The 25,355-nt window shown below is 41.2% G+C and overlaps 2 protein-coding genes across 2 annotated transcripts in view; one reads left to right on the top strand and one right to left on the bottom strand.

The window, feature by feature from the left end:
* The first annotated feature begins 17,646 nt into the window (after window positions 1-17,646).
* slc32a1 (solute carrier family 32 member 1) lies at window positions 17,647-20,657 on the top strand. Its single transcript, XM_034166106.1, has 2 exons — window positions 17,647-18,364; window positions 19,065-20,657. The coding sequence occupies exons 1-2, from the start codon at window positions 17,972-17,974 to the stop codon at window positions 20,250-20,252; spliced, it is 1,581 nt and encodes a 526-aa protein (XP_034021997.1). The 5' UTR covers window positions 17,647-17,971; the 3' UTR covers window positions 20,253-20,657.
* A 2,287-nt stretch (window positions 20,658-22,944) lies between these two features.
* LOC117506594 (serine/threonine-protein kinase Aurora-2-like) overlaps window positions 22,945-25,355 on the bottom strand; it is a 35,566-nt gene continuing 33,155 nt past the window's right edge. The window contains 1 exon segment of the mRNA XM_034166107.1: window positions 22,945-23,636. Coding sequence (XP_034021998.1) covers window positions 23,451-23,636 — 186 coding nt within the window. The 3' untranslated portion in view covers window positions 22,945-23,450.

Here is a 25,355-nt window from a genome sequence, read left to right as displayed (position 1 = left end):
AGGGATCGACTGGGGTGGCACGTGCAGGTAAAAGCAATTTTCAAAAGACTACTTTTTCATTCATAAATCTGGATGTAACATAGGCAGCATTTGCCTTTATTAAGCTGCAGGCGCTCTCCATGAGCGCTTCTACAACCTTCAATTAAATCAAAGCTGTTTGAAAGGCTGCAGACATCACAGGGACGGAACAAAAAGCTTTCAGCGGGTTGTGAATGCAGTCAATTGCAAACATGATGTGCATTTCAAAGAATCTTTCAGACTGAATGGGAAAAGGAAATGGATGTGTTATACTAATAAAAACAGAGCCTCAGAATAAACAACGCAACGATGCTAATTTGGGGGAAAAAGGAACTCCCTGCATCTATATTTGTTTCATCTTTTGATCCAGAAAGCAATTAAAATAAATGTTCTGTTCTCGTATAGGAAGAAAAATCACAAGGACACATAAATGCATTTTTAGAAACATGACTGACTGCTATTAAATGCAAGCATATTTGAAAATCAATCATATGCTGACAATATCCAACAGGTTATTGTCATTATATAATTACATTTCAAAACTATATAAAGGGAGGTAGATGGATCGATGAAAAGAAAAAAACATATCCTCTACTGTCCCCTTCACTGAAAAAAGTATGTTTGATTTACATGAAAAAATTGTGTACATCGGCTGCACATATTAGTTATGTTTACTAAAAATGATTTAGTCATGCTCAATATACTGAATTCTTATGTAATCAAATAACATGACCTTTTTATGTTGACCTTTTCTTTTATGTTATGTATATGAAACTACGCTATGTTAAACCAACATGACTTTTTTATGTTTAGTGTATTTAGTCATCATCTGTTAAAGCAACATGAGTTTTTATACAAAGTATACGCAGTGTTTATTTATGCTATCAACCTAATCTTTTCAAGTTGGTCTCACACTATTAAGTTATAAAGTTTATGCATACTTTGCTATTTCTGTATGTTGATTTCTGTTATGTAAATTAATTAGTCCAGCCTCAACTATAGCATTTACTACTGTGAAATTTTCAAAAACATGAGGCATGAAGAAAAACATTTCTTTTACAACAGCTATATTTTGTCAAAAAATAAGACTTTAACACTGGACTATAAATCCAGTTTTAACACATCTCACTTGTTAGAAAAGACCCTTGTCATTCACCAGGACACTTGTTGATGAGGTTATCAAGAGTACATAGTAAACATCCATAACTGCTACTGTTGGACCTTTTACAACAGCATCACACAACTGTAAACCCAAAACATCAAAATGAAACTGTTTCACAATTTACCTCGGTCACACCCCGTGCGTCCTTTGATGAGAGAGGGAAAGATGACCAGGACTCAGTCCAGTTCTCAGACTGACCTCACCTTTAATACAAAGAATGAGCCAAAGTAACAATAACAGACAGTCTCTGGGTTCACGCTTAGTTTGCCCTAGCAATCAGGCTCTGACCAGGAACCCCATATACCTCTCCCTGAACCCATATATACTATCTGAGTTTCTGTCTAAACATTGCCTTACTACACTAAGATGTTGTATTCTTTCTTGATTAGTCCACTTCTCATCATGCACGCAGTGCAGAGTCTTGTTTCTTCTTGTATCCCAGTGCTGATTATAACCTAAAAAGGAAATATTACACCCCCAGATTGAGCTGCACCTGTCACCCCTGCCTCAATGAGGAAAACAACTTGACCTTGTCTCCTGATTGCCCAATAAGACAAACAAACTTGGCCTTGTCTCAGTTACACAAATCATCAATACTGGTTTATCAGCACTTTTTAGCACGCACAGGCACAGTGGTTTTATTCAGGTCACAACAGAAAAACAAGCTAGGATAAGAAAAAGAAAATGTAACTGGGGAGGTAAGTATCACCTCCCCCAAATGTAAATGGGGAGGTGATGGTCTAGTGGTTAAGGTGTTGGGCTTGAGACCAGATGATCCTCGGTTCAAATCCCCGCCTGACTGGAAAATCACTAAGGGCCCTTGGGCAAGGTCTTTAATCCCCTAGTTGCTCCCGATGTGTAGTGAGCGCCATGTATGGCAGCACCCTGACATCGGGATGAATGTGAGGCGTAATTGTAAAGTGCTCTGAGCATCTGATGCAGATGGAAAAGTGCTATATAAATGCAGATCATTTAACTAATAAAGAATAAAATCGCCATAATATTTTTACACTACAAAATGCATCCAAATTCACAACTCTTCTTCCAACACCAAAAACATGGCTAACTTCTTCTTCTTTGTGTTTAATGGCAGTTGGCAACCAGCTTATATGGAGCATTCCCGCCACCAACTGGACTGCAGTGTTGGTCAGGAGGCTAACATCACGTGGCTAACTGCTTCACTGGTAAAGTTTTCCTTCCCATGGAGCGTGGTCCCAGCAGGTGGACTTTCCAGACAAAGCATAACTACTTCTTTCTTTCTTAACATGACAGAGACTTGTTGATTTTATATCCCTTTAGATTACAAGAATTCTACAAGACTGACATATGTTCAAAAAAGGAACATAAATGAATTGTGTCATATATAAAAACTATATATTTGTACACTGAACAATCCCCCTTTTCCCCTATTTTTAGTGTTCTACAGAAAGCACAGTAAGGAAAATAGTAATTACATCCCCTATGGATGTAACGTCTTCACTGGCATTTTTATGTTTGTTTGTTAGCAGGATAACTTAAAAAGTAATCAACAGAGTTCAATGAAATTTGGTGAGCAGACAGATAATGTTTTGGAAAAATACAGAGGCCATGCAGAATATATTCTAGATCTGCGATCAAAAAAAAATGTTAAATGCAAAATTTAACATTTTCCAGATCCTATGTGGCCTTCTAGTTACTTTTGGTTTGTTCTAGTTTAGTCCACGTCACCACAGCAGATCTGGTTTGAACCCAAATTCTGATTTAGTACAAGTTTTAAGCCAGATGTCTTTTTGCCCCATACCAGCGGAATCTTGACTCAATTCCCCAGGACAGGAAACCACTGAAGTCGCTAGGACAGAGTTTTTAATCCCCAGGTTGCTCCTGGTGTACTCTTGAGCACCTTGCATGACATCAGTGTGTGAGTGTGTGAATGTGAGGCTTACCAGTAGAATGGGACAAAAACATACATACACACACACACACACACACACACACACACACACACACACACACACACACACACACACATACACACACACACACACACACTGTTGTACCTCACCACAATAAACACATTTGCACACATGTGATCACAGTGGGTGGAGTTCTTCCTGCAACTGTTGAGTAGATTAGGTTTGACACATATTGATATTTTGCAATCATGAAGCCTGATCAATACTGACTACTTACTCACAGGCAGCTAAAGGGGGGGGGGGGGGGGGGGGAGTCACAGTGGCTTGTGACACCACTGTAGTTTTTGTGGCCACCTCATACCTTGGCCTACCAAAATCGTTCTGGCAAATGATTGGCTCCTACCTTGAGATATGGCTGATGTTCAGTCATGTTGTTTTCCATCATGTGTCTCATTTTTATCACAGAAAAGTTGAAAAGTTTTAGTCAGACCGACAGGCAGGACTCGATCTATACACACACTCTCTCACTCACTCATCTTCAACCGCTTAGTCCAATTAAGGGTCACGGGGGACTGAAGCCTTTCCCAGCAGTCATAGAGTGCGAGGCGGGGTACACCCTGGACAGGACACCAGTCTGTCGCAGGGCCACTTAGACAAACAAACACATTCACACCCACACGCACACCTACAGACAATTTAAATTTCCAATCCAACTAACCTGCATGTCTTTGGATGTGGGAGGAAGCTGGAGCACCTGGAGAGAACCCACGCAAACACGGGGAGACCATGCAAACTCCACACAAAAAGGCCACAGGTGGGAATCAAACCCACAACCTTCTTGCTGTGAGGCAACAGTGTGAACCACTAAGTTGATCTATACAGTGTTAAAAAAAAGAGTGCATAAGCCTCTGTGCAGTATCACTTAAATAGGTCAGTTTGACATCAAATCTGAGCCCCTGCACCTGAATACTAAGTATCAACTGGTATCAGTTAATACATGCTACCCAACCATCACTGTAGTACTAATAGTAAACGGGTGTGTGGTAGGAACACAATTCAGAAATAATACATCTTTGCTGTCCTTTGATCCAGATGTCTACAAGAATTTTGCAACAGCCAAACTGCTTTTAAATAGTTCCTAACGTATATATTTGTACAAGATCATGGCCCATTGGACGCCCCTACTATTTTCAAATACATCTGCTTCATGTACTCATGCATCCATCCATGTTCTATAGCCGCTTACTCCAATTAAGGGTCATGGGGTGGTGGGGGCCCTGGAGTCCCTTTATTCGGAGAATAGCAACATGACGAGTCGAGAAAAAACACAGTCACGTGACTCATGGTGTCATCTTGAGGCCAAAATAGCATTCGCTGTTAAAATGTCTGCATGTAAATCCAGCTATTTTATTTATTTATTCATTCACTGAAAATGCCGGGTTGTTGTGCATTTGGAGGCTCAAATAGACACAACAAGGGCTTCAAGATGTAGAGATTCCCTTCAGATCCGAACAGAAGAAAAATTTGGGAAAGTCAGCTGTATGGGATGGAAGCGACTTCATCGTCAAAGTTTTGAGAGGTAAATTTATTGTTCAGTCTCATGTACAGTAAAACTCACCTAAACCGTCATCGTATAAACCGGATATAAGCAGTCAACAGACAAGAAAAGTCCCAAAGTTTTTGTATTGCTTTCCATGTAATAGACCCCAAATATAATGGATTTTGTACAACGGATTTTCCGCTCACATCAGATAAAATGTCCTGTCCGATCGCAATGTATTTCCATTAAAAACCCCGAGCATGTGGGACCAGAATCATTTCCGTGATTAAAAAAACCCAGCCATTTATTTTTTTCACACCATGCTCAGACTCGGATCAGTAGCCTGATGTGCACCTGTTAAATCAGACACCACACAAGGCTGTGATTTGACACTTTTTTGCTTTCACTCCTTCGTCTCCCATCATATTTTAATAGTTTTTGCAGTGCGCACACTGATTACATTTCGGGATCACATACGTTTGGTAGAAAACTCCACAACTTTACACCACAGAGTCGGAAAAGGATGAAATTGTACAGTTTACCTTTGAACTGGAGTTGATGATTATAGAAAGGAAAGCTTGTTGAGGGTCAAATTAATCCATAATAAAGGATAATCCAGAGACGGAGAACTTTAAAACTGTCACGCACATCATTGCATGACACAAAGTTACAGAGCTGCAGAAGCATAACTCAGGCTTTAAATTAATTAAATAAATCATCATAAATTGTCAATTTGATAGCTTTTGATAACTATTTTTATAGTACCTGTACCTGGATGTGTTGCTGTATATGGTTAAATGATAAAAAAAATGTTGAAAACATAAAAGGTTCATTCAGTAGTTTAGCACAGTTGGCCCGAAAATGGCTCCATGTTCTCAGTTGACGCTACACTCTGAATAAAGGGACCCTACTGGAAGCAGTCATAGGTCATGAAGCAGGGTACACCCTGGACAGGATGCCAGTCTATTACAGGTCAGGTACTGTTCATGTACTACTAAATGCCTACTGAGATTTCAGATAGCCAATGGACTGTGATGTTCTGACTTTTGCAGCTAGTAGTAAGTTGCTAGTAAGCTGCTAGTAGTAAGCTAGGATGAGGACTCACCAATAACTACATTATGTCTAGAAAGCAGCTTAGACTATTTCCTCTTACAATCATAAATGCTTCAGAAAGACTATGTACACTCAACAAAAATATAAATGCAACACTTTTGGTTTTGCTCCCATTTTGTATGAGATGAACTCAAAGATGTAAAACTTTTTCCACATACACAATATCACCATTTCCCTCAAATATTGTTCACAAACCAATCTAAATCTGTGATAGTGAGCACTTCTCCTTTGCTGAGATAATCCATCCCACCTCACAGGTTTGCCATATCAAGATGCTGATTAGACACCATGATTAGTGCACAGGTGTGCCTTAGACTGCCCACAATAAAAGGCCACTCTGAAAGGTGCAGTTTTATCACACAGCACAATGCCATAGATGTTGCAAGATTTGAGGGAGCATGCACTTGGCATGCTGACAGCAGGAATGTCAACCAGAGCTGTTGCTCGTGTATTGAATGTTCATTTCTCTACCATAAGCCGTCTCCAAAGGCGTTTCAGAGAATGTGGCAGTACATCCAACCAGCCTCACAACCGCAGACCACGTGTAACCACACCAGCCCAGGACCTCCACATCCAGCATGTTCGTCGTCGTAACCGACTTGAGTGGGCAAATGCTCACATTCGCTGGCATTTGGCACGTTGGAGAGGTGTTCTCTTCATGGATGAATCCCGGTTCACACTGTCCAGGGCAGATGGCAGACAGCGTGTGGCGTCGTGTGGGTGAGCGGTTTTCTGATGTCAATGTTGTGGATCGAGTGGCCCATGGTGGCGGTGGGGTTATGGTATGGGCAGGCATCTGTTATGGACGAAGAACACAGGTGCATTTTATTGATGGCATTTTGAATGCACAGAGATACCGTGATGAGATCCTGAGGCCCATTGTTGTGCCATACATCCAAGAACATCACCTCATGTTGCAGCAGGATAATGCACGGCCCCATGTTGCAAGGATCTATACACAATTCTTGGAAGCTGAAAATGTCCCAGTTCTTGCATGGCCGGCATACTCACCGGACATGTCACCCACTGAGCATGTTTGGGATGCTCTGGACCGGTGTATACGACAGCGTGTACCAGTTCCTGCCAATATCCAGCAATTTCGCACAGCCATTGAAGAGGAGTGGACCAACATTCCACAGGCCACAATTGACAACCTGATCAACTCTATGCGAAGGAGATGTGTTGCACTGCACAGGGGCGTAGGTTTGCATATGGACCATAGGGACAAGTCACAACCAATATTTTGGGATGGCAAAATAGTCCCTACCAATATTTAGCATTTTTGTTTATATAACAAAATCATTCACTATTTTTTTGCGAACTCGATACTATAATTTTAGTCGTCACGTTTTGTGTTTTCGACGTGCCAGAGTGACAGGGTTACCCATGTTGCAATTTCATTGGCTCACGTTCTTCTCACATGGACGTAAACAAAGCGCATCTCGTGGCAGGCAGTGCTTAATTTGTAAAGTGGGAGGTCCCGGAGCGCAGAGGATGGGTGGCTCCGGTGCAGTGTTGCCAGATGTACGATAATTATCGTATTTGTACGATAGTTTTGCCATCTGTACGATGTATGATCTATAATGGGAAAAAACCCAATATGTACGATAATTTCAGTTGGTTGCCCAAACACGCATCTCTCTCTGACACCCAAGAATCATTTTGCAGGCGTTGCACTCAGGCGGCATCAAAGACACAACACACACAGGGCTGCTGCTGGCTTTGGGCTGCCGGGACAGTCATTTGAAAGCCCGCCCCCTCTCATACAAAGTAATGAGTTCCCATCCAATCTCTGCAGGACAGGACAAGAAGATTCCCCAACCAACAGCTTTTTTTTTTTTTCGAAACTTTATTTCAACAAATGCAATAACAAACGAACAAAACACAAGAGCAAAGAGATATACAAGAAGAATAAAAAAAAGTTAAAGTTCCTTATGGAGGTGTCAACATTTTGTCTGTGTTCAACAAAATCTGCACAAGTGGCCATGGCATCGGATGACGACAGCGACCTCGAGGTTGAATTCGACTCTTTCTAGTCTGGTAATTAACACATGTTTGTGTTACTTCACAGTCTTGCTTGTGCATTTGCGTTCTTTTTGTGCCATAGTTTCCCCATTACTATAATTACTGTTTAAAAATGTGACATAAAATTCTTTGTAAATTAAAAAAAACGCTAAAATAGCTACGTTGTATGCGTTTTGTTTGTGTACGATAATTTCTCCCAAAATACGATAATTTTGAGGTTTTGGTACGATAGTTTCATATTTCATATCTGGCAACACTGCTCCGATGCAGAAAAACAAGAAGGGCGGGGGAAGGGGTTGCGAACAATGCTGTGCGCCACACTTAAAATAAACTGCACACACCTTCACAAATGACACTAACATCCTGCCTTTTCCTCAAAAAATACTACATTTATGTTTGCTGTCTGTCTATGTACTTTTCTGTCACTTTTGCGCTCTTTTTCATACTTTTCCCTCGTTTCAAAAGTCACCGAACGCACTTTACTGTAATATATGCAACATATAGCATACTGTTGGAAAGCACGGGTTCTTGGCTTGCTGTCAGTGTTGAAATTTTTCAGAGTGAGGGCTTACATGAGAACTTACGGTAATGAGAATCAGCGGCGCACTAGTGTGAAACTTCCGTGTTTTTCCTCTGCGTTATGACATCACAGGCTTACGTTTACCGTAATACACCATATATATCATTGGAAATCCCCTTTTTTTTTTTTTTTTGGCAAATTAGGTTGCCAGATACCTACAACTGCATTATTGATGAAGAGAATAGATTATACATCTTGTTTGCAAAAACTTTTTTTTTTTTTTTTTTTTTTAGCTCCACAAGTATTTTTTTTTTGTTGTTGTTGTCTTGTTCTCTCAGGTGTAGGCCTATAGAATAGATTCGTGATTTTGGGTGCAATTTTGTTATTTAAGCTATTTGTTTGTTTGCCTACACACTTAATATTGTAAATAAAGTGTTAAATTATTCAGCATTATGTCGTCATATGTTATGTATTATGCTGTACTTGTGCGTCTAATGGTATGAGTGGGTTAGGGGGTGATGGTGGTGAGCAGGGGGGCCGGGGGGGTGGTATTGTCCCTACCAAAGCTGAGACCAAACCTACGCCCTTGGCACTGCATGAGGCAAATGGTGGTCACACCAGATACTGACTGGTATCCCCCCCCCCCCCCCCCCAATAAAACAAAACTGCACCTTTCAGAGTGGCCTTTTATTGTGGGCAGTCTAAGGCACACCTGTGCACTAATCATGGTGTCTAATCAGCATCTTGATATGGCACACCTGTGAGGTGGGATGGATTATCTCAGCAAAGGAGAAGTGCTCACTATCACAGATTTAGACTGGTTTGTGAACAATATTTGAGGGAAATAGTGATATTGTGTATGTGGAAAAAGTTTTAGATCTTTGAGTTCATCTCATACAAAATGGGAGCAAAACCAAAAGTGTTGCGTTTATATTTTTGTTGAGTGTATATAGAAAGTACAGGCCTCAATATGGAAATCCAATGCAGGAAAAGTCTGAAAAACTTTGTACAAGTCAGGGGATAGATACAAGAAACATTTCCTGGCAAATGAATATCTTTAGAATTTCATGTAAATCAAATAGAAACAGTTTGGTGGTGTGTGGTCATTTTGGCTCACTTCAAAAAACAGTGATCAGTGAAATACACCATTATTAAGACAGGCTTTGTGGTAGCACATTATTTGAGGGTTTTTTTAATGGTCGTATGTGTGTTATTTATTGATATTTTTATTTTCTTGAATTTAAATAGTAATTTGTTCATTTTGTATTTTTATTCATATATATTAAGTCCATTCTATTTTTCTGTGAAGGTTCACATAAATATAAAATGTATGTACTTCAGTATATGGGGGAAAAAAATATGAATTGCACAGCCCTTAACAGCCAGAAAAAAATTTCCTCTTTCTTTGGCAATTTAAATATTGCTAGGAATTGTTACTACATTTGCAACAATTTAGCAAAATGGAAAGCAAAAGTCTTTACACGGCTCTACAGCAGCAAGAAAATGACATAAACCTTTCTATGTGGAGGCAATGGAAGGAGGTTGAGATGGCTAAACATTCACTTTACCCCCCTCAGCTGCAGTATTTAAAAAATCTTGAAGCCGCCCCTGAACATATTCAATGAGGTCTATTTTTAAAACAACTTATATATCAACCAATGAAAACCATAATTAGCTCATTTTTCCCTCCATTATTTCTTTCTTTCCCCTTGAGGAAACAGTCAGCTGTAAACAGCATCGCCGACATCACACTCACACGTGCATGGCATGTTCAGGCCTGTGCTGGTGTTGCTTTTTCTTTTTTTTTTTGTGCGCTTGCTGGCTGTATGTGAGAAATCGATGTGCACAGGTTTGTGCCAGCCCCCAGGCCCCTGAACGTCCCCATGGACCAGCTCCGTTTATTGTGTTCAAAAAAAGGCAATTACAATGTTAATGTGTCACAGCAGGAGAGTGAACCGGGAAGGACAACGTCAAATGTGATGGAGAGAGCGGAGTCACCTCGGGTTAACAGGCAAACGGTGTCTGGGGAGCGTTTTCCTACAAACATGCAGGCAGGGCAAAAAGTCAGAGTTAGACTCAGTCTATTTTATTTATTTATTTATTTATTTATATATATAGATATAGATAGATAGATAGATAGATAGATAGATAGATAGATAGATAGATAGATAGATAGATAGATAGATAGATAGATAGATAGATAGATAGATAGATAGATAGATAGATAGATAGATAGATAGATAGATAGATAGATAGATAGATAGATAGATAGATAGATAGATAGATAGATAGATAGATAGATAGATAGATAGATAGATAGATAGATAGATAGATAGATAGATAGATATTTGTCACAATTATTGGTTGTGTGAGACAAACAGAAGCCGTCATGCACGACTACTACAAACCCCACTCTCAGGAGGTCTCCCAGGAGCCCATAATAATCCATTAAACAGGCACATTAGGAGTAATGAAAAGGCTCTTAGTGGTTTACTGCAGGCCACCTGGATTTCTCTGTGGAAGTGGGCGGCGGCTCTGATGGTTCAGCTGCAGCTCACAGCCAAAACAGACATAGTCAAATAAAGGTGTTTGCATGCATGAGTCTAAAGGTTCATTCACAATTTCCCAGAGAGACCCGTTCTGCTCTGGTGTATCCAGCTCATCAGGTCTGCAGCAGGCAGGAAAACGACCGTGCGGTGTGCAGCCAACACAGCCAGCGTTTGTCAAACCTTGTCTCAATGAATTCGGTTGCATTTATTTATTTACCACCAAATCATAGTGTAAGTGGAGACGTTGCCAACCCCGTGAGCAAGGTGATAGCAGCTCTGAAAAGTTCCTTTTCTGTTTTTGTTATTTGCGGTTATGGTCTAGTGGATAAGCGGTAGGCTTGAGACCAGAAGGATCCCTGGTTCAAATCCCCACCAGATCAGGAACCTTGGACCTTGGTCATTAATCCCCCAGTTGCTGTGTGTGTGTGTGTGTGTGTGTGTGTGTGTGTGTGTGTGTGTGTGTGTGTGTGTGTGTGTGTGTGTGTGTGTGTGTGTGTGTGTGTGTGTGTGTGTGTGTGTGTGTGTGTGTGTGTGTGTGTGTGTGTGTGTGTCTGTTGATGAATGCAAGACATTGTTGTAAAGCCCTTTGAGTTTCTGATTCAGATGGAAAAGTGTGATATAAATGCAGTCCATTTTCCAGGAAGAAACCTCAAGCAGACCAAATTCAGGGAGGTGGCCATCTGCTGTGGTCATCCTACTGAGATGGAAAGGAAGGAACAAAATAAGACTGGTAGAGCATGTGGTAACGTAACAGGAAAAGTTGCAACTGAGACATTCAAATAAGACTTCAGATAATCCACCCATCTGCTTGATGTGGCATATCAAGATGCTGAGCACAATTATTGCACATATATGTCTTAGTCTTGTTTGCTGTGTAGTTCACATATGTTTTCTATATTTTCCACATATGCATTTGACTCCAGTCAGTTGTTTGTTTTTTTGTCCAACCCAGTCTCAGGGCAGTTCGTGGTGGCATTACAAAAAGTACATTCTTCTATGGGTTTGTGCTGGGGTCATGAAAATTGTGCACTTTCGTGAGGGGGGCATGAAATGTGGGGTGACGGGGGGATCTGGGGAGTTATGGTTAGGGTTAGGGGAGGATAGACACTAATGCTATGGTTATGGTTAGAGTTAGGAGAAGGGAAAGATTATAAATTACAAAATCAAAAAACCATATCACGAAAATTGGGCGCTTTTCGTGACAGGGGCACAAAAAGAAAACGTGAGACTTGACTGTTTTTGTCATGACTGCAACTTCTTATTCCTATTATTTTTCTTTTTCCTTCAATTTTTCTGTATTTTGATTTTCTGTATACAGTGGAACCTCGGTTTTAGAACTTAACTGGCTCCTAAATGTTGTTCTTAAAGCAAATTGTTCTTAAACTGAAACCAATTTTCCCATAAGAAACTATGTAAAATGGATTAATCAGTTCCTGGCCCCAAAAAGAACATTGTGTTTTTAACCTTTGTAACAGCATTTCATGCATAAAAGAGAGACGACAAAATACAAAGAATGTGCATAGTATGTTATACAAAATACAGTGCAGTAATTATAATAAAACAGACAATTTAATTTCACCTTACCCGCACAGAAGAGACCATAAGAACATCTGGTAACTGAACTTCTGAATGGATCAGACACCTCTGTTGCAGTAAAACTCTGGTCTTAAGCTAACATGTATGATTACTAGGGGGGGGAAACGCGGCTCATAACTTTTAACGTCCACAACAAAGCAAACCGTTAAGAAAAACGCTGCGCAGTCCACACTTTCTTACTTCTTCTTCTTCTTTCAAGTTTATTGGCGGATTGCAACCCAAGACAGTGCATTACCACCACCTACTGTGGCGGAGGCATTCATGAACCAAGACTTTGAAAAGTGATGTATTTTCATTCAAAAAATGTTCTTAAATTGAGTTGTTCTTAAACTGAGTTGTTCTTAAACCGAGGTTCCTACTGTACTGAGAAAAGCCTTCACCAATTTCATTGTTAAAAAAGCAGATGGGAACATGTTGAAGTTAATTCTTAGAGAGGCTTTTTTTTTTTTTTTTTTTTTTTGTCATCATCTGTATATCCTATCATGGTTTCTTTTCTTTCTTGACATGATCTGTGGCTGCCTGGTGCCCCCTTCATTTATTGATAAATCCTAATGTGTGATGTGATAGAGTGTAGCTGAGATTTAATATGGGACTTTGAATGAGTCCAAGCTGAAGGAGACAAATCACAGTGATTATTTGGAAACAAATAGTGAAGCTGAAACATCCTACAGGACAGTGTGATGGATGACACAGATTTCCTGTTTCTGGAGACCTATTTCTCTGTTTGTGCTGACTTTAATTCTCACAATCATTCCAGGATTACACTATAAATAAATAAATTCAGTGTTGGGTAGGCTGCTCTTTGATTTTAGAAATGTTCTCTGTCCACGGTGCTGAAATAGATCTCACTGTGCAGCCTATTTCAAACTGCCACAAAAAACAACAAAAAAAGGTTTTATGAACCTGTTGGGTTCAGACAGTCGATAACAGACTGTGTGCTACCTGTGATTGTGATGCAAATGTTAATGGACTCTGAGGTCCTGTGATTAGTCTGATGTGGGCTAATTTCCCTCCTCTGTGTCCCCAGAGAGCCCAGAGTGGCTTTTTTCCACCAGCCTTTATTAACTGAGGAGTGTTGGCTGCTGTTTTCTAGCTGGCTGATAAGAGGCAGACAGCAAAGAGTTAAATGATGGGTAATGTTGGAAAGAGATCTCTCTCTCTCTCTCTCTCTCTCTCTCTCTCTGTGGAGTTTGTTTTGATTTTTGCATGCATCCTTTCTCAAACATGCTTTTATTTTCCTGTTTTGCCACATGCACATGCCTTTTCATGAAAATATTTAACAGATGAACCCTAATACAGCCCACAATGACAAGCTGGTGCATCTATTTGGTTCCATGTAAATACCACAAAACCCAGTTTATCTGCTTTATGCAGATTATCATGCATATTTGGAAAAAATGAATAACACCCACTGAATAACATCAATATGGCTATATATATATATATATATATATATATATATATATATATATATATAATAGTTAGATAGTTAGTTCATTCATCCAGCGAAAAACTCACAAACCACACATAATTAAATTGTCCTGAAGAGGAGAAAGTAATAACTTTTTCAAGAAATATGTAGCGCTATGTTTTTAAAACACATTTTAAATTCCATTGCTCATAATGGAGGCACTCAGATTGCGCTAACATTAGCCCATTAGCATCACATTATGTGATATCTGTTAGCATTGCATTGTGTTATATGATGCTAGCAAGTTTTTATGCTAATGTTAGCCTGTTAGCATTGCATTATGTGATGCCAGTGAGTTTTCATGCTAACATTAGCCTGTTAACATTGCATTATGTGATGCCAGTGTTTTCATGCTAACATTAGCCTGTTAACATTGCATTATGTGATGCCAGTGAGTTTTCACGCTAACGTTAGCCTGTTAACATCGCATTATGTGATGCCAGTGAGTTTTCACGGTAACGTTAGCCTGTTAACATTGCATTATGTGATGCCAGTGAGTTTTCATGCTAACGTTAGCCTGTTAACATCGCATTATGTGATGCCAGTGAGTTTTCACGGTAACGTTAGCCTGTTAACATTGCATTATGTGATGCCAGTGAGTTTTCATGCTAACGTTAGCCTGTTAACATCGCATTATGTGATGCCAGTGAGTTTTCATGCTAACGTTAGCCTGTTAACATCGCATTATGTGATGCCAGTGAGTTTTCACGGTAACGTTAGCCTGTTAACATTGCATTATGTGATGCCAGTGAGTTTTCATGCTAACGTTAGCCTGTTAACATTGCATTATGTGATGCCAGTGAGTTTTCATGCTAACATTATCCTGTTAGCATTGCCTTAAGTGATACTCTGTAACTTTCAAGACACCATTAAATCCATCATGTATCGCTGCTTTAAACAACAACAGATTATAATTATTCTCCATATTATTGCCAAAATTATTGGTTGTGATGATATGTTGTTTAACTCGTATTTTCTAAACACTATAACTACAAACCCCACTAAACTAGTTAGCTATTGTTGTTTGGGAGAGTTTTTAACATTCAGTGAATTAATTTAATAAATTTACCAAAATATATATTTTAAGTATGGAGGGGGGATTCATCTTGAGTAGATTGTTCCACGGGGATTACAGTATAAAATGTTTATTTTCAGCCTTAAAAAAAATCAGCAGGTTTGTTCTCCTTTTTTGCATCCATGTGTTATTTCCCTGAATTTTCGTTTGGAGGAGGAAAAGTGGCTCTTTTACGCTTTTGATTCCAACGGGTGATGGGCGGGGGGGACTTGTGCATGATCACCCATGTGTATAATGTGAAAAAGGAGGGGGGGGTGAGAGTGTGAGATGGGGTGAAGGAGGGCTCCACTGGGGTTGGGCACAATAGACACGATGAATTTTAGGTCATAGAGAGACCACAATGTGCTTTTTTGTGGAAAAAAAAAATGCTCTTTATCATGAGGGGGGTAAAAAATAAACCATCACTCGGGGGTGGGAGGGGGCAGGGAGGGGCGTCTTTGTTCCTCGGACACAGATGAGGAGGCTGATATCGGCCATATCTGTATCGACAGGGTTGAGGATCCTCTGAGACGTGGCGTTCTGACACCACCTCAGGATGGGTGATAAACTGGGAAAATCACTTTGGCCTCTTTGCAGATGAAGGATAAGGAGCTCTCAGAAACAAGACCTCCAGATAAACAAAGCAGATGTCTGCACAGTTATTTCTGAAGCAAAGATATTCTCACTCACATTTTTTTTTTTTTTTGTCTTCGCCCCTAAACTCCATCAGCGCGAATTCCATCACTTTACCATCATCGAACTTTGAATTTTACCTCAACAAAGCGCATTTTATTTTGCATTCGTGGCAACAACTTCTACAAAATAATACCAATAATAATAATAATACCAATAATTGTTGTGATGATTATCTGCTCGTGTTGTAAATACGTGCGTAATCGCTGGCTGCAGACAGATCGGTGCGGGGCTGTGGCTCGCTGATAACAGCCTCAACCAGCTTTCCTCCGCAATATTCAAATAAACACAAAGCGAGCACGCATTTCCCCATTCACACGCTTTAGAGGAGGATTTCAGAGGCGATGGCCTGATACTGATCGGCCCATGAAACTGGCAGTTGCAGGTGGAATTAATATGTGTGTGTGTGTGTGTGTGTGTGTGTGTGTGTGTGTGTGTGTGTGTGTGTGTGTGTGTGTGTGTGTGTGTGTGTGTGTGTGTGTGTGTGTGTGTGTATAGTGTATATATAGTATATATATATATATATATATATATATCCTAACAACGCATAAACGGAAAATGGAAAATATATCTGCATCTTTTTCTGATATTCCAGTTAAATTCCTTGGCCTGCACATATTTTTTAAGATTTCCCTAATAATGTATGTAAGTTCAAATCGATTTCAAAAACTGTTCTTGACTGAAGACTCATATTTGAAGATAAATAATAAGAGAATATTTGGAGAAGGGCGGGTTTATCAGGTTACATTTGGAGACGGCGGACTGACCGCAGCGTTTAATGGGCCTCTGCAGTACAAAGCATACGCGCGTGCACCGTACGGCGTTCTTTGCGCGCCGTGTGGCGGCGGTGGTGGTAGTTGGCGTCTGGATGATGCAGGAGCCCGAGAACATCGCGTGCACGGTGGACACAACCGTTTAATGACGAGACAGTGTCAACAAACTGTTTGCAGCACTTCAGGCCTCAGTGTTTAAATGATTAAACTGAGCTCACAATAGTGAGCTCGCTCACAATAGTGAGCTCGCGCAAAAAAAAATAGTGCAGCGTCATTACGCATTATTATTATTAATAATAGTGCTCGACTGTGTCTTTTTAAGGTTTGTAAGACTGCTTTTTCATTCTTTTTTTAACATGGAAATTCTTTTCTGAAGTGCGTAACGATCCACGCGTAATCACGCACATGAATGATGCGCGGCCGATGGATGATGTTCGAATGAATAAGTACAAATACGTCAGTCATTTCGAATCCAAATGATGGTTTTCCTTCTAAACAAATATTTCAAGAAAAAAAATTCCTGGGGAACTGCAAGGAATGAAGAAACAACAACAAAATCATCGAAATAATAGTGGATCAATGGCATTCACTGTGCGTTAAGTCGGCAGATCTTACCATCGTTTTCGCGAGACAAATGCCAAGAATATATGTTTTCTTCGCGTCTAACACGCGATCCGCGCAATCCCAACACATATTTTTTTGGACAGTAATTTAGTGTTCCTCTTGTCCTGAAAGGAGAAATTCCCTGATGATTGTTTTAAAGACACAACTATCTTAAACGAGCTGGTTTTCATCGCATTCCAGGCTCCTTTTATATGCGTAAAGTTATGCAAGATTCGAGGCCCCCTAAATGCCATTGGACGTCAGGGCGGTATATTATGGATTTGAGGTTGAGGAGGGGTGGTGGGGGGTCCTGCAAGCACCTCCCCTAGAAATGCAGCAAATCTCCCTCGTTTTCTCCCGGCGGGGCACTGCGAGGGCTGGAGACGTGCTTTGCATTGGCAGGCTGATGAGGACACGTGCCTTCCCCCTCCCCGCACCACCCGCCGCCCGCAGGCTCCACGGTACCGCATTGGCATCACTGAAGGCACCAGAACGGCGGCAACCGACTCTTGGAAAAGCCGCCTAAAACACTCCAAAAAAAAAAAAAAAACGACACTATTATCCCTGCCGGAACCTGTGGCTCGTCCCTTTTGTGTGTGTGTGTGTGTGTGTGTGTGTGTGTGTGTGTGTGTGTGCGTAAAGCTTTTGCGCACGCCGCGTCGAGCGTCACAGAGAGTGTGCGCGCATTGCCAAGATGCACACACGGAGCGGCGGCGACGTCTGAAGGTGACATGAACCTGGAGATAATCGAGAGCAGCAGGCGTACACCGAATAAGAAGTGGAGATAACAACAGAAAACCGCCGGCGCCTTGATCCAAAAACTTGCTGCTTTCGCCGTGACTTTATCTCGTGCGGAGAATCAAGAGTAGCAGTCCAAAGTAAGCCTGAAATTTTGCCTACTGCAGGAGAGGAGATTAAAAAAAATCGCAATTAAGCAGTAGGGAGTCGGGAGAGGAACGAAAATGGCGACGTTAATCAGAAGCAAGCTGTCTAATAAACTGTCCAACGCGGCCACGACGGTCTCCAACAAATCCCAGGCGAAGGTGAGTGGGATGTTCGCCAGGATGGGCTTCCAGGCCGCCACCGACGAGGAGGCTCTGGGCTTCGCCGCGTGTGATGACCTGGACTACGACCACAGACAAGGCATGCAGATGGATATTTTGACGTCCGAAGAGATGGGAGGAGAGGGGAGCGGAGACGGAGCGGTGCTGGAAGGAGACAGCCACTACCAGAGAGACGGAACCGGCCCGCCGCCCTCAGCCTCGAAGGACGGAGGTCTGACGGACGAACTGGCTGAAGTCAAACCAAAAATTACCGCCTGGGAGGCGGGCTGGAACGTCACGAATGCAATCCAGGTAAAGGCGGATTCTGTCTGCGATGGATGTGAAATGCGTAAAAGTGGAGATAAAACGCACGCAAATGTGCTTTTCAAACAACGCGTCAGCAGAACAGCAATACAAATACTGCAGTTTATTCATTTTTATCTGAAGCATTGTTCCATTTAACACGGATTTTAGAGGAGTCAATGCGTTCAGGTGCATTGAAAAAATGAGCAGCTGATGGTACGACCCCTCCCTCTTTGTGTCACTGTTACGCACTGAAATTAATGCAATTTTTTTTTTTACATATGCGAGGCGTTATTTTAACATGTATCTTAAAAAGTAAAGTATCTACAGATAAAATGTATTTAATCTGTTGGAATCCATTACTTTTGTCTTTTATAATGAGAAAAAAAATGATCAAGTTAAAAAAAATGAATGAAAAGCGTGTCAAGCGTCCAGTTACTCACAAAGCTCCAGATGTGCTCGCAGATGTTTTGTCCAAAAAGACATGAGCATTTAAATGTAGATGAAAGAGACAAAAATCTGCCAGGCGCGACTTTTTCCACTGCCCTTCCTGTGACGTCACAGCGCGCCCTAAGAGACGTCAGAAGCGACCTTGTGCGCTCAGAGTGGAAATTCCATATTAAGTGAAACAAAAGTGTTTTGTTTTGTTTTTTTTTTTAGGTTACAAATAAATCACATTCATAATTTTAATCTTTTTTTTTAATTCCAGGGGATGTTCGTGCTCGGTTTGCCCTACGCCATCCTGCACGGAGGATACCTCGGACTCTTCCTGATTATTTTCGCCGCCGTGGTGTGCTGCTACACGGGCAAAATCCTCATCGCCTGTCTGTACGAGGAGGATGAAGACGGGCAGCTCGTGCGCGTCAGGGACTCTTACGTGGACATTGCCAATGCCTGCTGCGCGCCCAGATTCCCGTCTTTAGGTGGCCACATCGTGAATGTAGCGCAGATCATCGAGCTGGTGATGACGTGCATCCTGTACGTGGTGGTCAGCGGCAATCTCATGTACAACAGCTTCCCCAACATGCCGATTTCTCAGAAGTCGTGGGCCATCATCGCCACCGCCGCCCTCCTCCCGTGCGCCTTCCTCAAGAACCTGAAAGCCGTCTCCAAGTTCAGCCTGCTGTGCACGCTGGCCCACTTCGTCATCAACATCCTGGTGATCGCTTACTGCCTCTCTAGGGCGAGGGACTGGGCCTGGGACAAGGTCAAGTTCTACATCGACGTCAAGAAGTTCCCCATCTCCATTGGGATTATCGTGTTCAGCTACACCTCGCAGATTTTCCTGCCCTCTCTGGAGGGCAACATGCAGAAACCCAGCGAGTTCCACTGCATGATGAACTGGACTCACATCGCTGCCTGTATCCTCAAAGGTCTGTTTGCCCTCGTGGCCTATTTAACCTGGGCTGACGAAACCAAGGAGGTCATCACAGACAACCTGCCCTCCACCATCCGAGCCGTAGTCAACATCTTCCTCGTGGCCAAAGCTTTGCTGTCCTATCCGCTGCCGTTTTTCGCCGCCGTCGAGGTGCTGGAGAAAACCTTTTTCCAAGACGGGGGACGCGCGTATTTCCCAGATTGCTATGGGGGCGATGGACGCCTGAAATCCTGGGGACTCACTCTCCGATGTAGCCTTGTTGTGTTCACGTTACTCATGGCGATTTACGTGCCACATTTCGCCTTGCTCATGGGCCTCACCGGCAGCCTAACGGGGGCGGGTTTGTGTTTCCTGCTGCCCAGTCTCTTCCACCTCAAGCTTTTATGGAGAAAGCTGCTGTGGCACCAGGTGTTCTTCGACGTGTCCATCTTTGTAATAGGAGGTATATGCAGCATATCTGGCTTCATTCATTCCATGGAGGGCCTCATCGAGGCTTTCAAATACAACATAGAAGAATAGAGGCGTCGATGTTCAAATCTTCATTTTAGTGAGAATTGAAAAATAAATACATAAAAAAAAAAACAACCAGTCACGGAAAAAGTGCAACTACCCCCCTCCCGTTTCCTGCTTAATCCATGCGTAAAAGCGCGCACCAGAACGCGTTTCCAGCACTCATACTGCAGTCTCGCATTTGATTCACAAAAGGCCCACGCGAGTGCACGCACAAAAAATCCGAAAGGAGTGGAGCAATGCACCCACGAACACGGACAATACATATTTGTACAAATAAATACAACAAAAGTACATTTACATATTTTCCAGTGGAGTGAACGTTTACAATGTTGACCTTAAAAGCGCAACGTGAGAAAATTCACTTCATGCATAGAGGATAAGATGTGATTTTAATCGTGGCTTTATTTTAAATAATGTTAATCTTGAAAATAAATCTGCATATTATGGGCCAGTGAACGAGTCCTTAAATCTGGCAAATTAGAAAGGCGATTTAAACTTGCTGCATATAGGCTATAAATCATTTTAATATATGAATAAGTGTAGAAAATTTCGTTAAAATTAAGAAATTGGGCTTTTCTTGAGCATTTTAAAAAATGAAAATGTAAATTATCACACAGCAGCTATATAAACTATGCATTGAATGTATTTTTCAGACAAACTGAAGTGGGAATATGATTTAGTTTCTGCTGCGCCGTAGTAAAAAAAAACAAAAAAAAAACTGCAATTGTTTTTATTTTAAGATTAGCGAGTATGTTTTACTGATCATTTTAAATCAGTTGAATGAACATGTACCTGACCTGAAATACGAATTCTGGTTAAATAAAAAATAAGAGGTTAAAATACTGGCTCAGAATAAATAAATAATCTGAAACATTTCTTTTGGAAAAGACTTCTGAATTGGAGTCACCAAATTCGATGTCCGAGAAAAATGCGCGTAAAGACATTCTGTGCAATCCAATGGGTCCTGTTGAAATATTTTTTAAAAAACGGTATGTGTAGTGTGTTATTGTGGTTTCAAAATGATGGAATGTATATCTCAAAAGTCGTTATTATATGGTGAAATTAATATTAAAGAATAAACAAGTGAACTTCTATTGTTAAAAATGTGTGTGGTTTTATGTACAACGAAAACGGTCAGAACATGTATTTTTTTTCCCTCTATAATAAAATGCAGAAAATGAACAGTTGCAATCGTTTAATTTAAATGGGCGGATGGAAATTCGTGTGTGTGGATGTGCTTGGATTTTTAAGAGTGTAATTCCACATATTTTTGGGGTCTGACTGAGGAGAAATGAGTGTGTGCGCGCACTGGGGCCCGTAACTGGCGCAGAAACTTCCTCCTGCATTTTGCGCTGCGGGGCGACATGTTCATTCACCGTGTGCCTCATTTTAGACGCAGATCTGCACAAACCATTTATTTCTGCGTCATCTCACCTCCATCTGCTCGAACGTCAAGATAGCGGGTGCGTAAAAGTGCGCGGATTTTTTTTTTTTTTTTTTATCTCACAGCCGCAAACTGTGTGCGCGTGAATGAAACCGAATCGGGGGGATCCAGTGGTAAAGGGAGAAAGTTCTGGAGAATGTTTAATGACGTGTTAACGGATGAGACGCACACGTAAATGCTTCACACGGATCACAGCTTCACACGCTTCTGCAGAGCGCAAATGATTCACAGATACACCGATTTGTTATTTTTAAAATAAAGCAAAACACAAGCGTTTTTAAATACGCATTTAATAGCTACAGCCGTGGAAGAAAGAAGGTAACGATGATAAATTTGGGCACGTGTCGTTTATAGAGATAATGTACATTATCGTTCCTGGTGCGCCCCCTAGAGGGCAAGAGAACTTAAAATTACAGTCAGTCTAAGATGCTCACCATTTCACTTGCCTTAGTTTATATAATTCACATTTGTAGCGCTTTACCTAAGTATTTATTGTCAGGGGCATTTTTTAAGTGACGCGCTCAGGGGTGGGAACCAGTTAACAGCAGTGATCTACAGCGTATGGGACGCAGCCCCCTAGTGTATCATGTAGGTACTGCAGATGGTCAGTTATTAAATAAAAAACAAAAAAACAAAAAAAAAAACTGGTTTTAAATTTTGTAATAAAGTTTGAAGCTATTAAAACAAACAAACAGGATTTTAAAATGTAACCAAATGTAACGCACACAAATGCTTAATTTTAGCCAAAATCGTGATTCAAGGGTTAGTTGGACCTCAACTTTCACATTTCAGTGAGCCTACGAGTTAAGTTTGGGAGTGGCTGATGCAAGCAATTTGCATTTTTTTTTTTTTTTAAATAACTGAGGGTGGCAGCACAGTGGTTTAGTGGTTGGCACTATTGCCTCACAGCAATAAGGTTGTGGGATTGATTCCCAACTGGTCCTTTCTGCGTGGAGTTTGCATGTTCTCCCAGTGTCCCCCTGCTTTCCGCCCACTTCCAGACATGCAGGTCAACTGGTGACTTTAAATTGATTACGAGTGTGAACGAGTTTGTCTTAGATCATGCGCCTGTCAAGGGTGTACCCTGTGACCACTGGTACGCTCCAGCCCCCTGTGACTCTTGATTGGAATAAGCATGTGTGTAACATGAATGACAGTGAGGCATCAACAAATGTAAATAGACTATATTTTTATAACTATGTATTGAGCAGCTCAGAAAAAAAATGAAGCAATATGTGACAGACCGTTACAATATTTTGTTCTTTAAGCTCCTCAAAATGGGAAAAATGTGACAAAGTGGTAAAATGAGACATTGTGGCAAAGACAGCAGTTTAATACTTGCACCATTTGCATTTCAGTGGTGAGGTGGCGCCCTCTAATGATCAGCATTATTAAATTTCTGACAAACCTACTGTTTAATTTCAAAAGACACATTCAGTGAATAAGTTTATTAATTCAAGTAACTTCTCAAGAAAATAACATTTTCATAATTACAAAAAATGAAAGACTTGGAAAGAACAGCTAGAAGGAAATCAAAAAATTAAAACGGCTCAAGATGCTCCAAAGTTTGTGTGGGGGGGGGGGGGGGGGGAGATACACAAAAGCGATGTGTATTAAAACAGTAGCACAAGCAGATTCTGATAAAGATCCACATCTCAGAACGGCTCGTGTTATGCACGATTAGAATACATTTCCTTTTCAACAAGTCAGAGTTGTGAAGGTGAGTTGATCGCTTGACCACTGTGGGTGGGGAGGGGGTATCACTTTCCCTGCTGTTCACTGTTTGACTGGGTTGTGGGCTTCTTGGTAGAATACTCGACCACCCATGGGTGGGACAGGACTCCCTGTATGGGCAGTCTCTGCATGGGGTTGTGCTTCAACAGTTTGCCAACCAAATCTTTGGCTCCAGCGCCGACTGTGGACTGAGGAGGATAACTGTACTCCACCTGTACGGACAAAGACAAAGAGCAAGACCAACGCATGAGCTTAAAAAAGTCAACTTCCAGATATGTTTGATAAAAACCTATGCAAAACAGGCCTAGAATTTTGAATTTAAGAGTACGTTGTTGACATTCATGTTAGGTCTTAAACAACCAAGTAGCAGATTTTAAAATGATCTAGGTTTGGCTTATTTCCAGCCTGTCCCGGTGCTAATTACTGTTGCCAGGATCAGTAAGTCACGATGCAGGACAACAAAATTTTCAAATCGCTGTTTAGACTTCTTGAATGGCAAATGGACTACATTTATATGAAAATTCAGTAAGGTATATCTTATATTATTTTCCAATTCTAAAATGGAACTATGCCAGTATACAAAGGTATATCTAAAAAGGAAGTGTAAAATAGGAGAGTAGAAAAGAGTAGAGTAGAGCCACTTAGGTGCCTGGTCTTGAGAACCAGGGATGGTTCTCTCCATCTGCATCAGACACTCAAAGCACTTTACAAAATGCCTCAGTCACCCCGGTGTGAGGGTGCTGCCACACAAGGTACTCCGTACACACCGGGAGAGCAACTAGGGGGATTAAGGAAAATCAAATCAAATTTATTAATTTATATTTAATTTAAGGACCTTGTTAAAGGCCCTTCGTGATTTCTGGTCATGCTGGGATTAGAACAGAGGATTCTCTGGTCTCAAGCCCAATGCTTTAACCACTAGACCATCACCGCCCCTTGAAGTTTGAAGTTTTTTTTTTTTTTTTAATGACTGAGTGGAGAGAAGAGCAAAGGTCTGGAGGTCAAGTGTTAATGAGTTAAAGGACAACTTAAAAATTTTTCAACCAGGGCCTCATTTTTGACAGTGAGTCTTAGTTTGCCCTGTACTAAGACTCACTGTCACCACTAAATTTAATTACATTTTTTTTATTTATTTAACCTTTACTGAACCAGGTTAGTCCCGTTGAGATGGAGATCTCTTTTACAAGAGAGACCTGGACAACTTAAAGTATCCAAATCACCTAACCTGCATGTCTTTAAATGTGGAGGAAGCCGGATGACCCGGGAGGAAACCCATGCAAACCTCCACACAAAGACCCACGGTGGAAATCGATCCCATGATCTTCTGCTGTGAGGCAACAGTGCTAACCACTAAGGCACCGTGCTGTCCACAATACACAAAAACAGAAGTGTCTGGCAGAATGGAGAGGATCGCTACAGACAGGGGGCCACGGTTCTCAGTACCAAGTCATTATAAGTTGTCTGAGGGGTTTGACTTGCAATGACTTTTTTTGGGGGGAGGGGGGTAAGTTAAGACACCAATTACTCAAGTGTTTCAAAAACTTTAAAATTTATAGGAAGTAAATATGTACAAGTGTACATCCACAGGAATCCTCTCCATGCTAGATGGGAATTTCACCAATTCAATGACACAGGTGCAGCTTACTGAAGGTTTTAGCCCTCCTCATACATGGCCCATGGCTGTGTTCTAAATTACTGTGGGACCATTTACAACAGTTTTTGTCATGTATGTGTGCACACATTTTCTGAAGAGCGGTTTTGAAGCTCAAAGTGTCTGGCTCTGGGTGTCACCATATTAGCAGTACTTACTCTCCGTAAGTCCCCGTCAATGCATAAATGGCTCGAAATGGACAGGTGGGCACAGATCCTACCTGATCTGGGCAGGACAGATGAAGCCCAAACACACCATCATCTTAGAGTTACGGTCACCA

This window comes from Thalassophryne amazonica, chromosome 3 (genome assembly GCF_902500255.1).
Source record: "Thalassophryne amazonica chromosome 3, fThaAma1.1, whole genome shotgun sequence".
Taxonomy (NCBI): Eukaryota; Metazoa; Chordata; class Actinopteri; order Batrachoidiformes; family Batrachoididae; genus Thalassophryne; species Thalassophryne amazonica.
The sequence above is the reverse complement of the archived record's forward strand: the minus strand, read 5'-3'. Positions and strand labels throughout refer to the sequence as shown.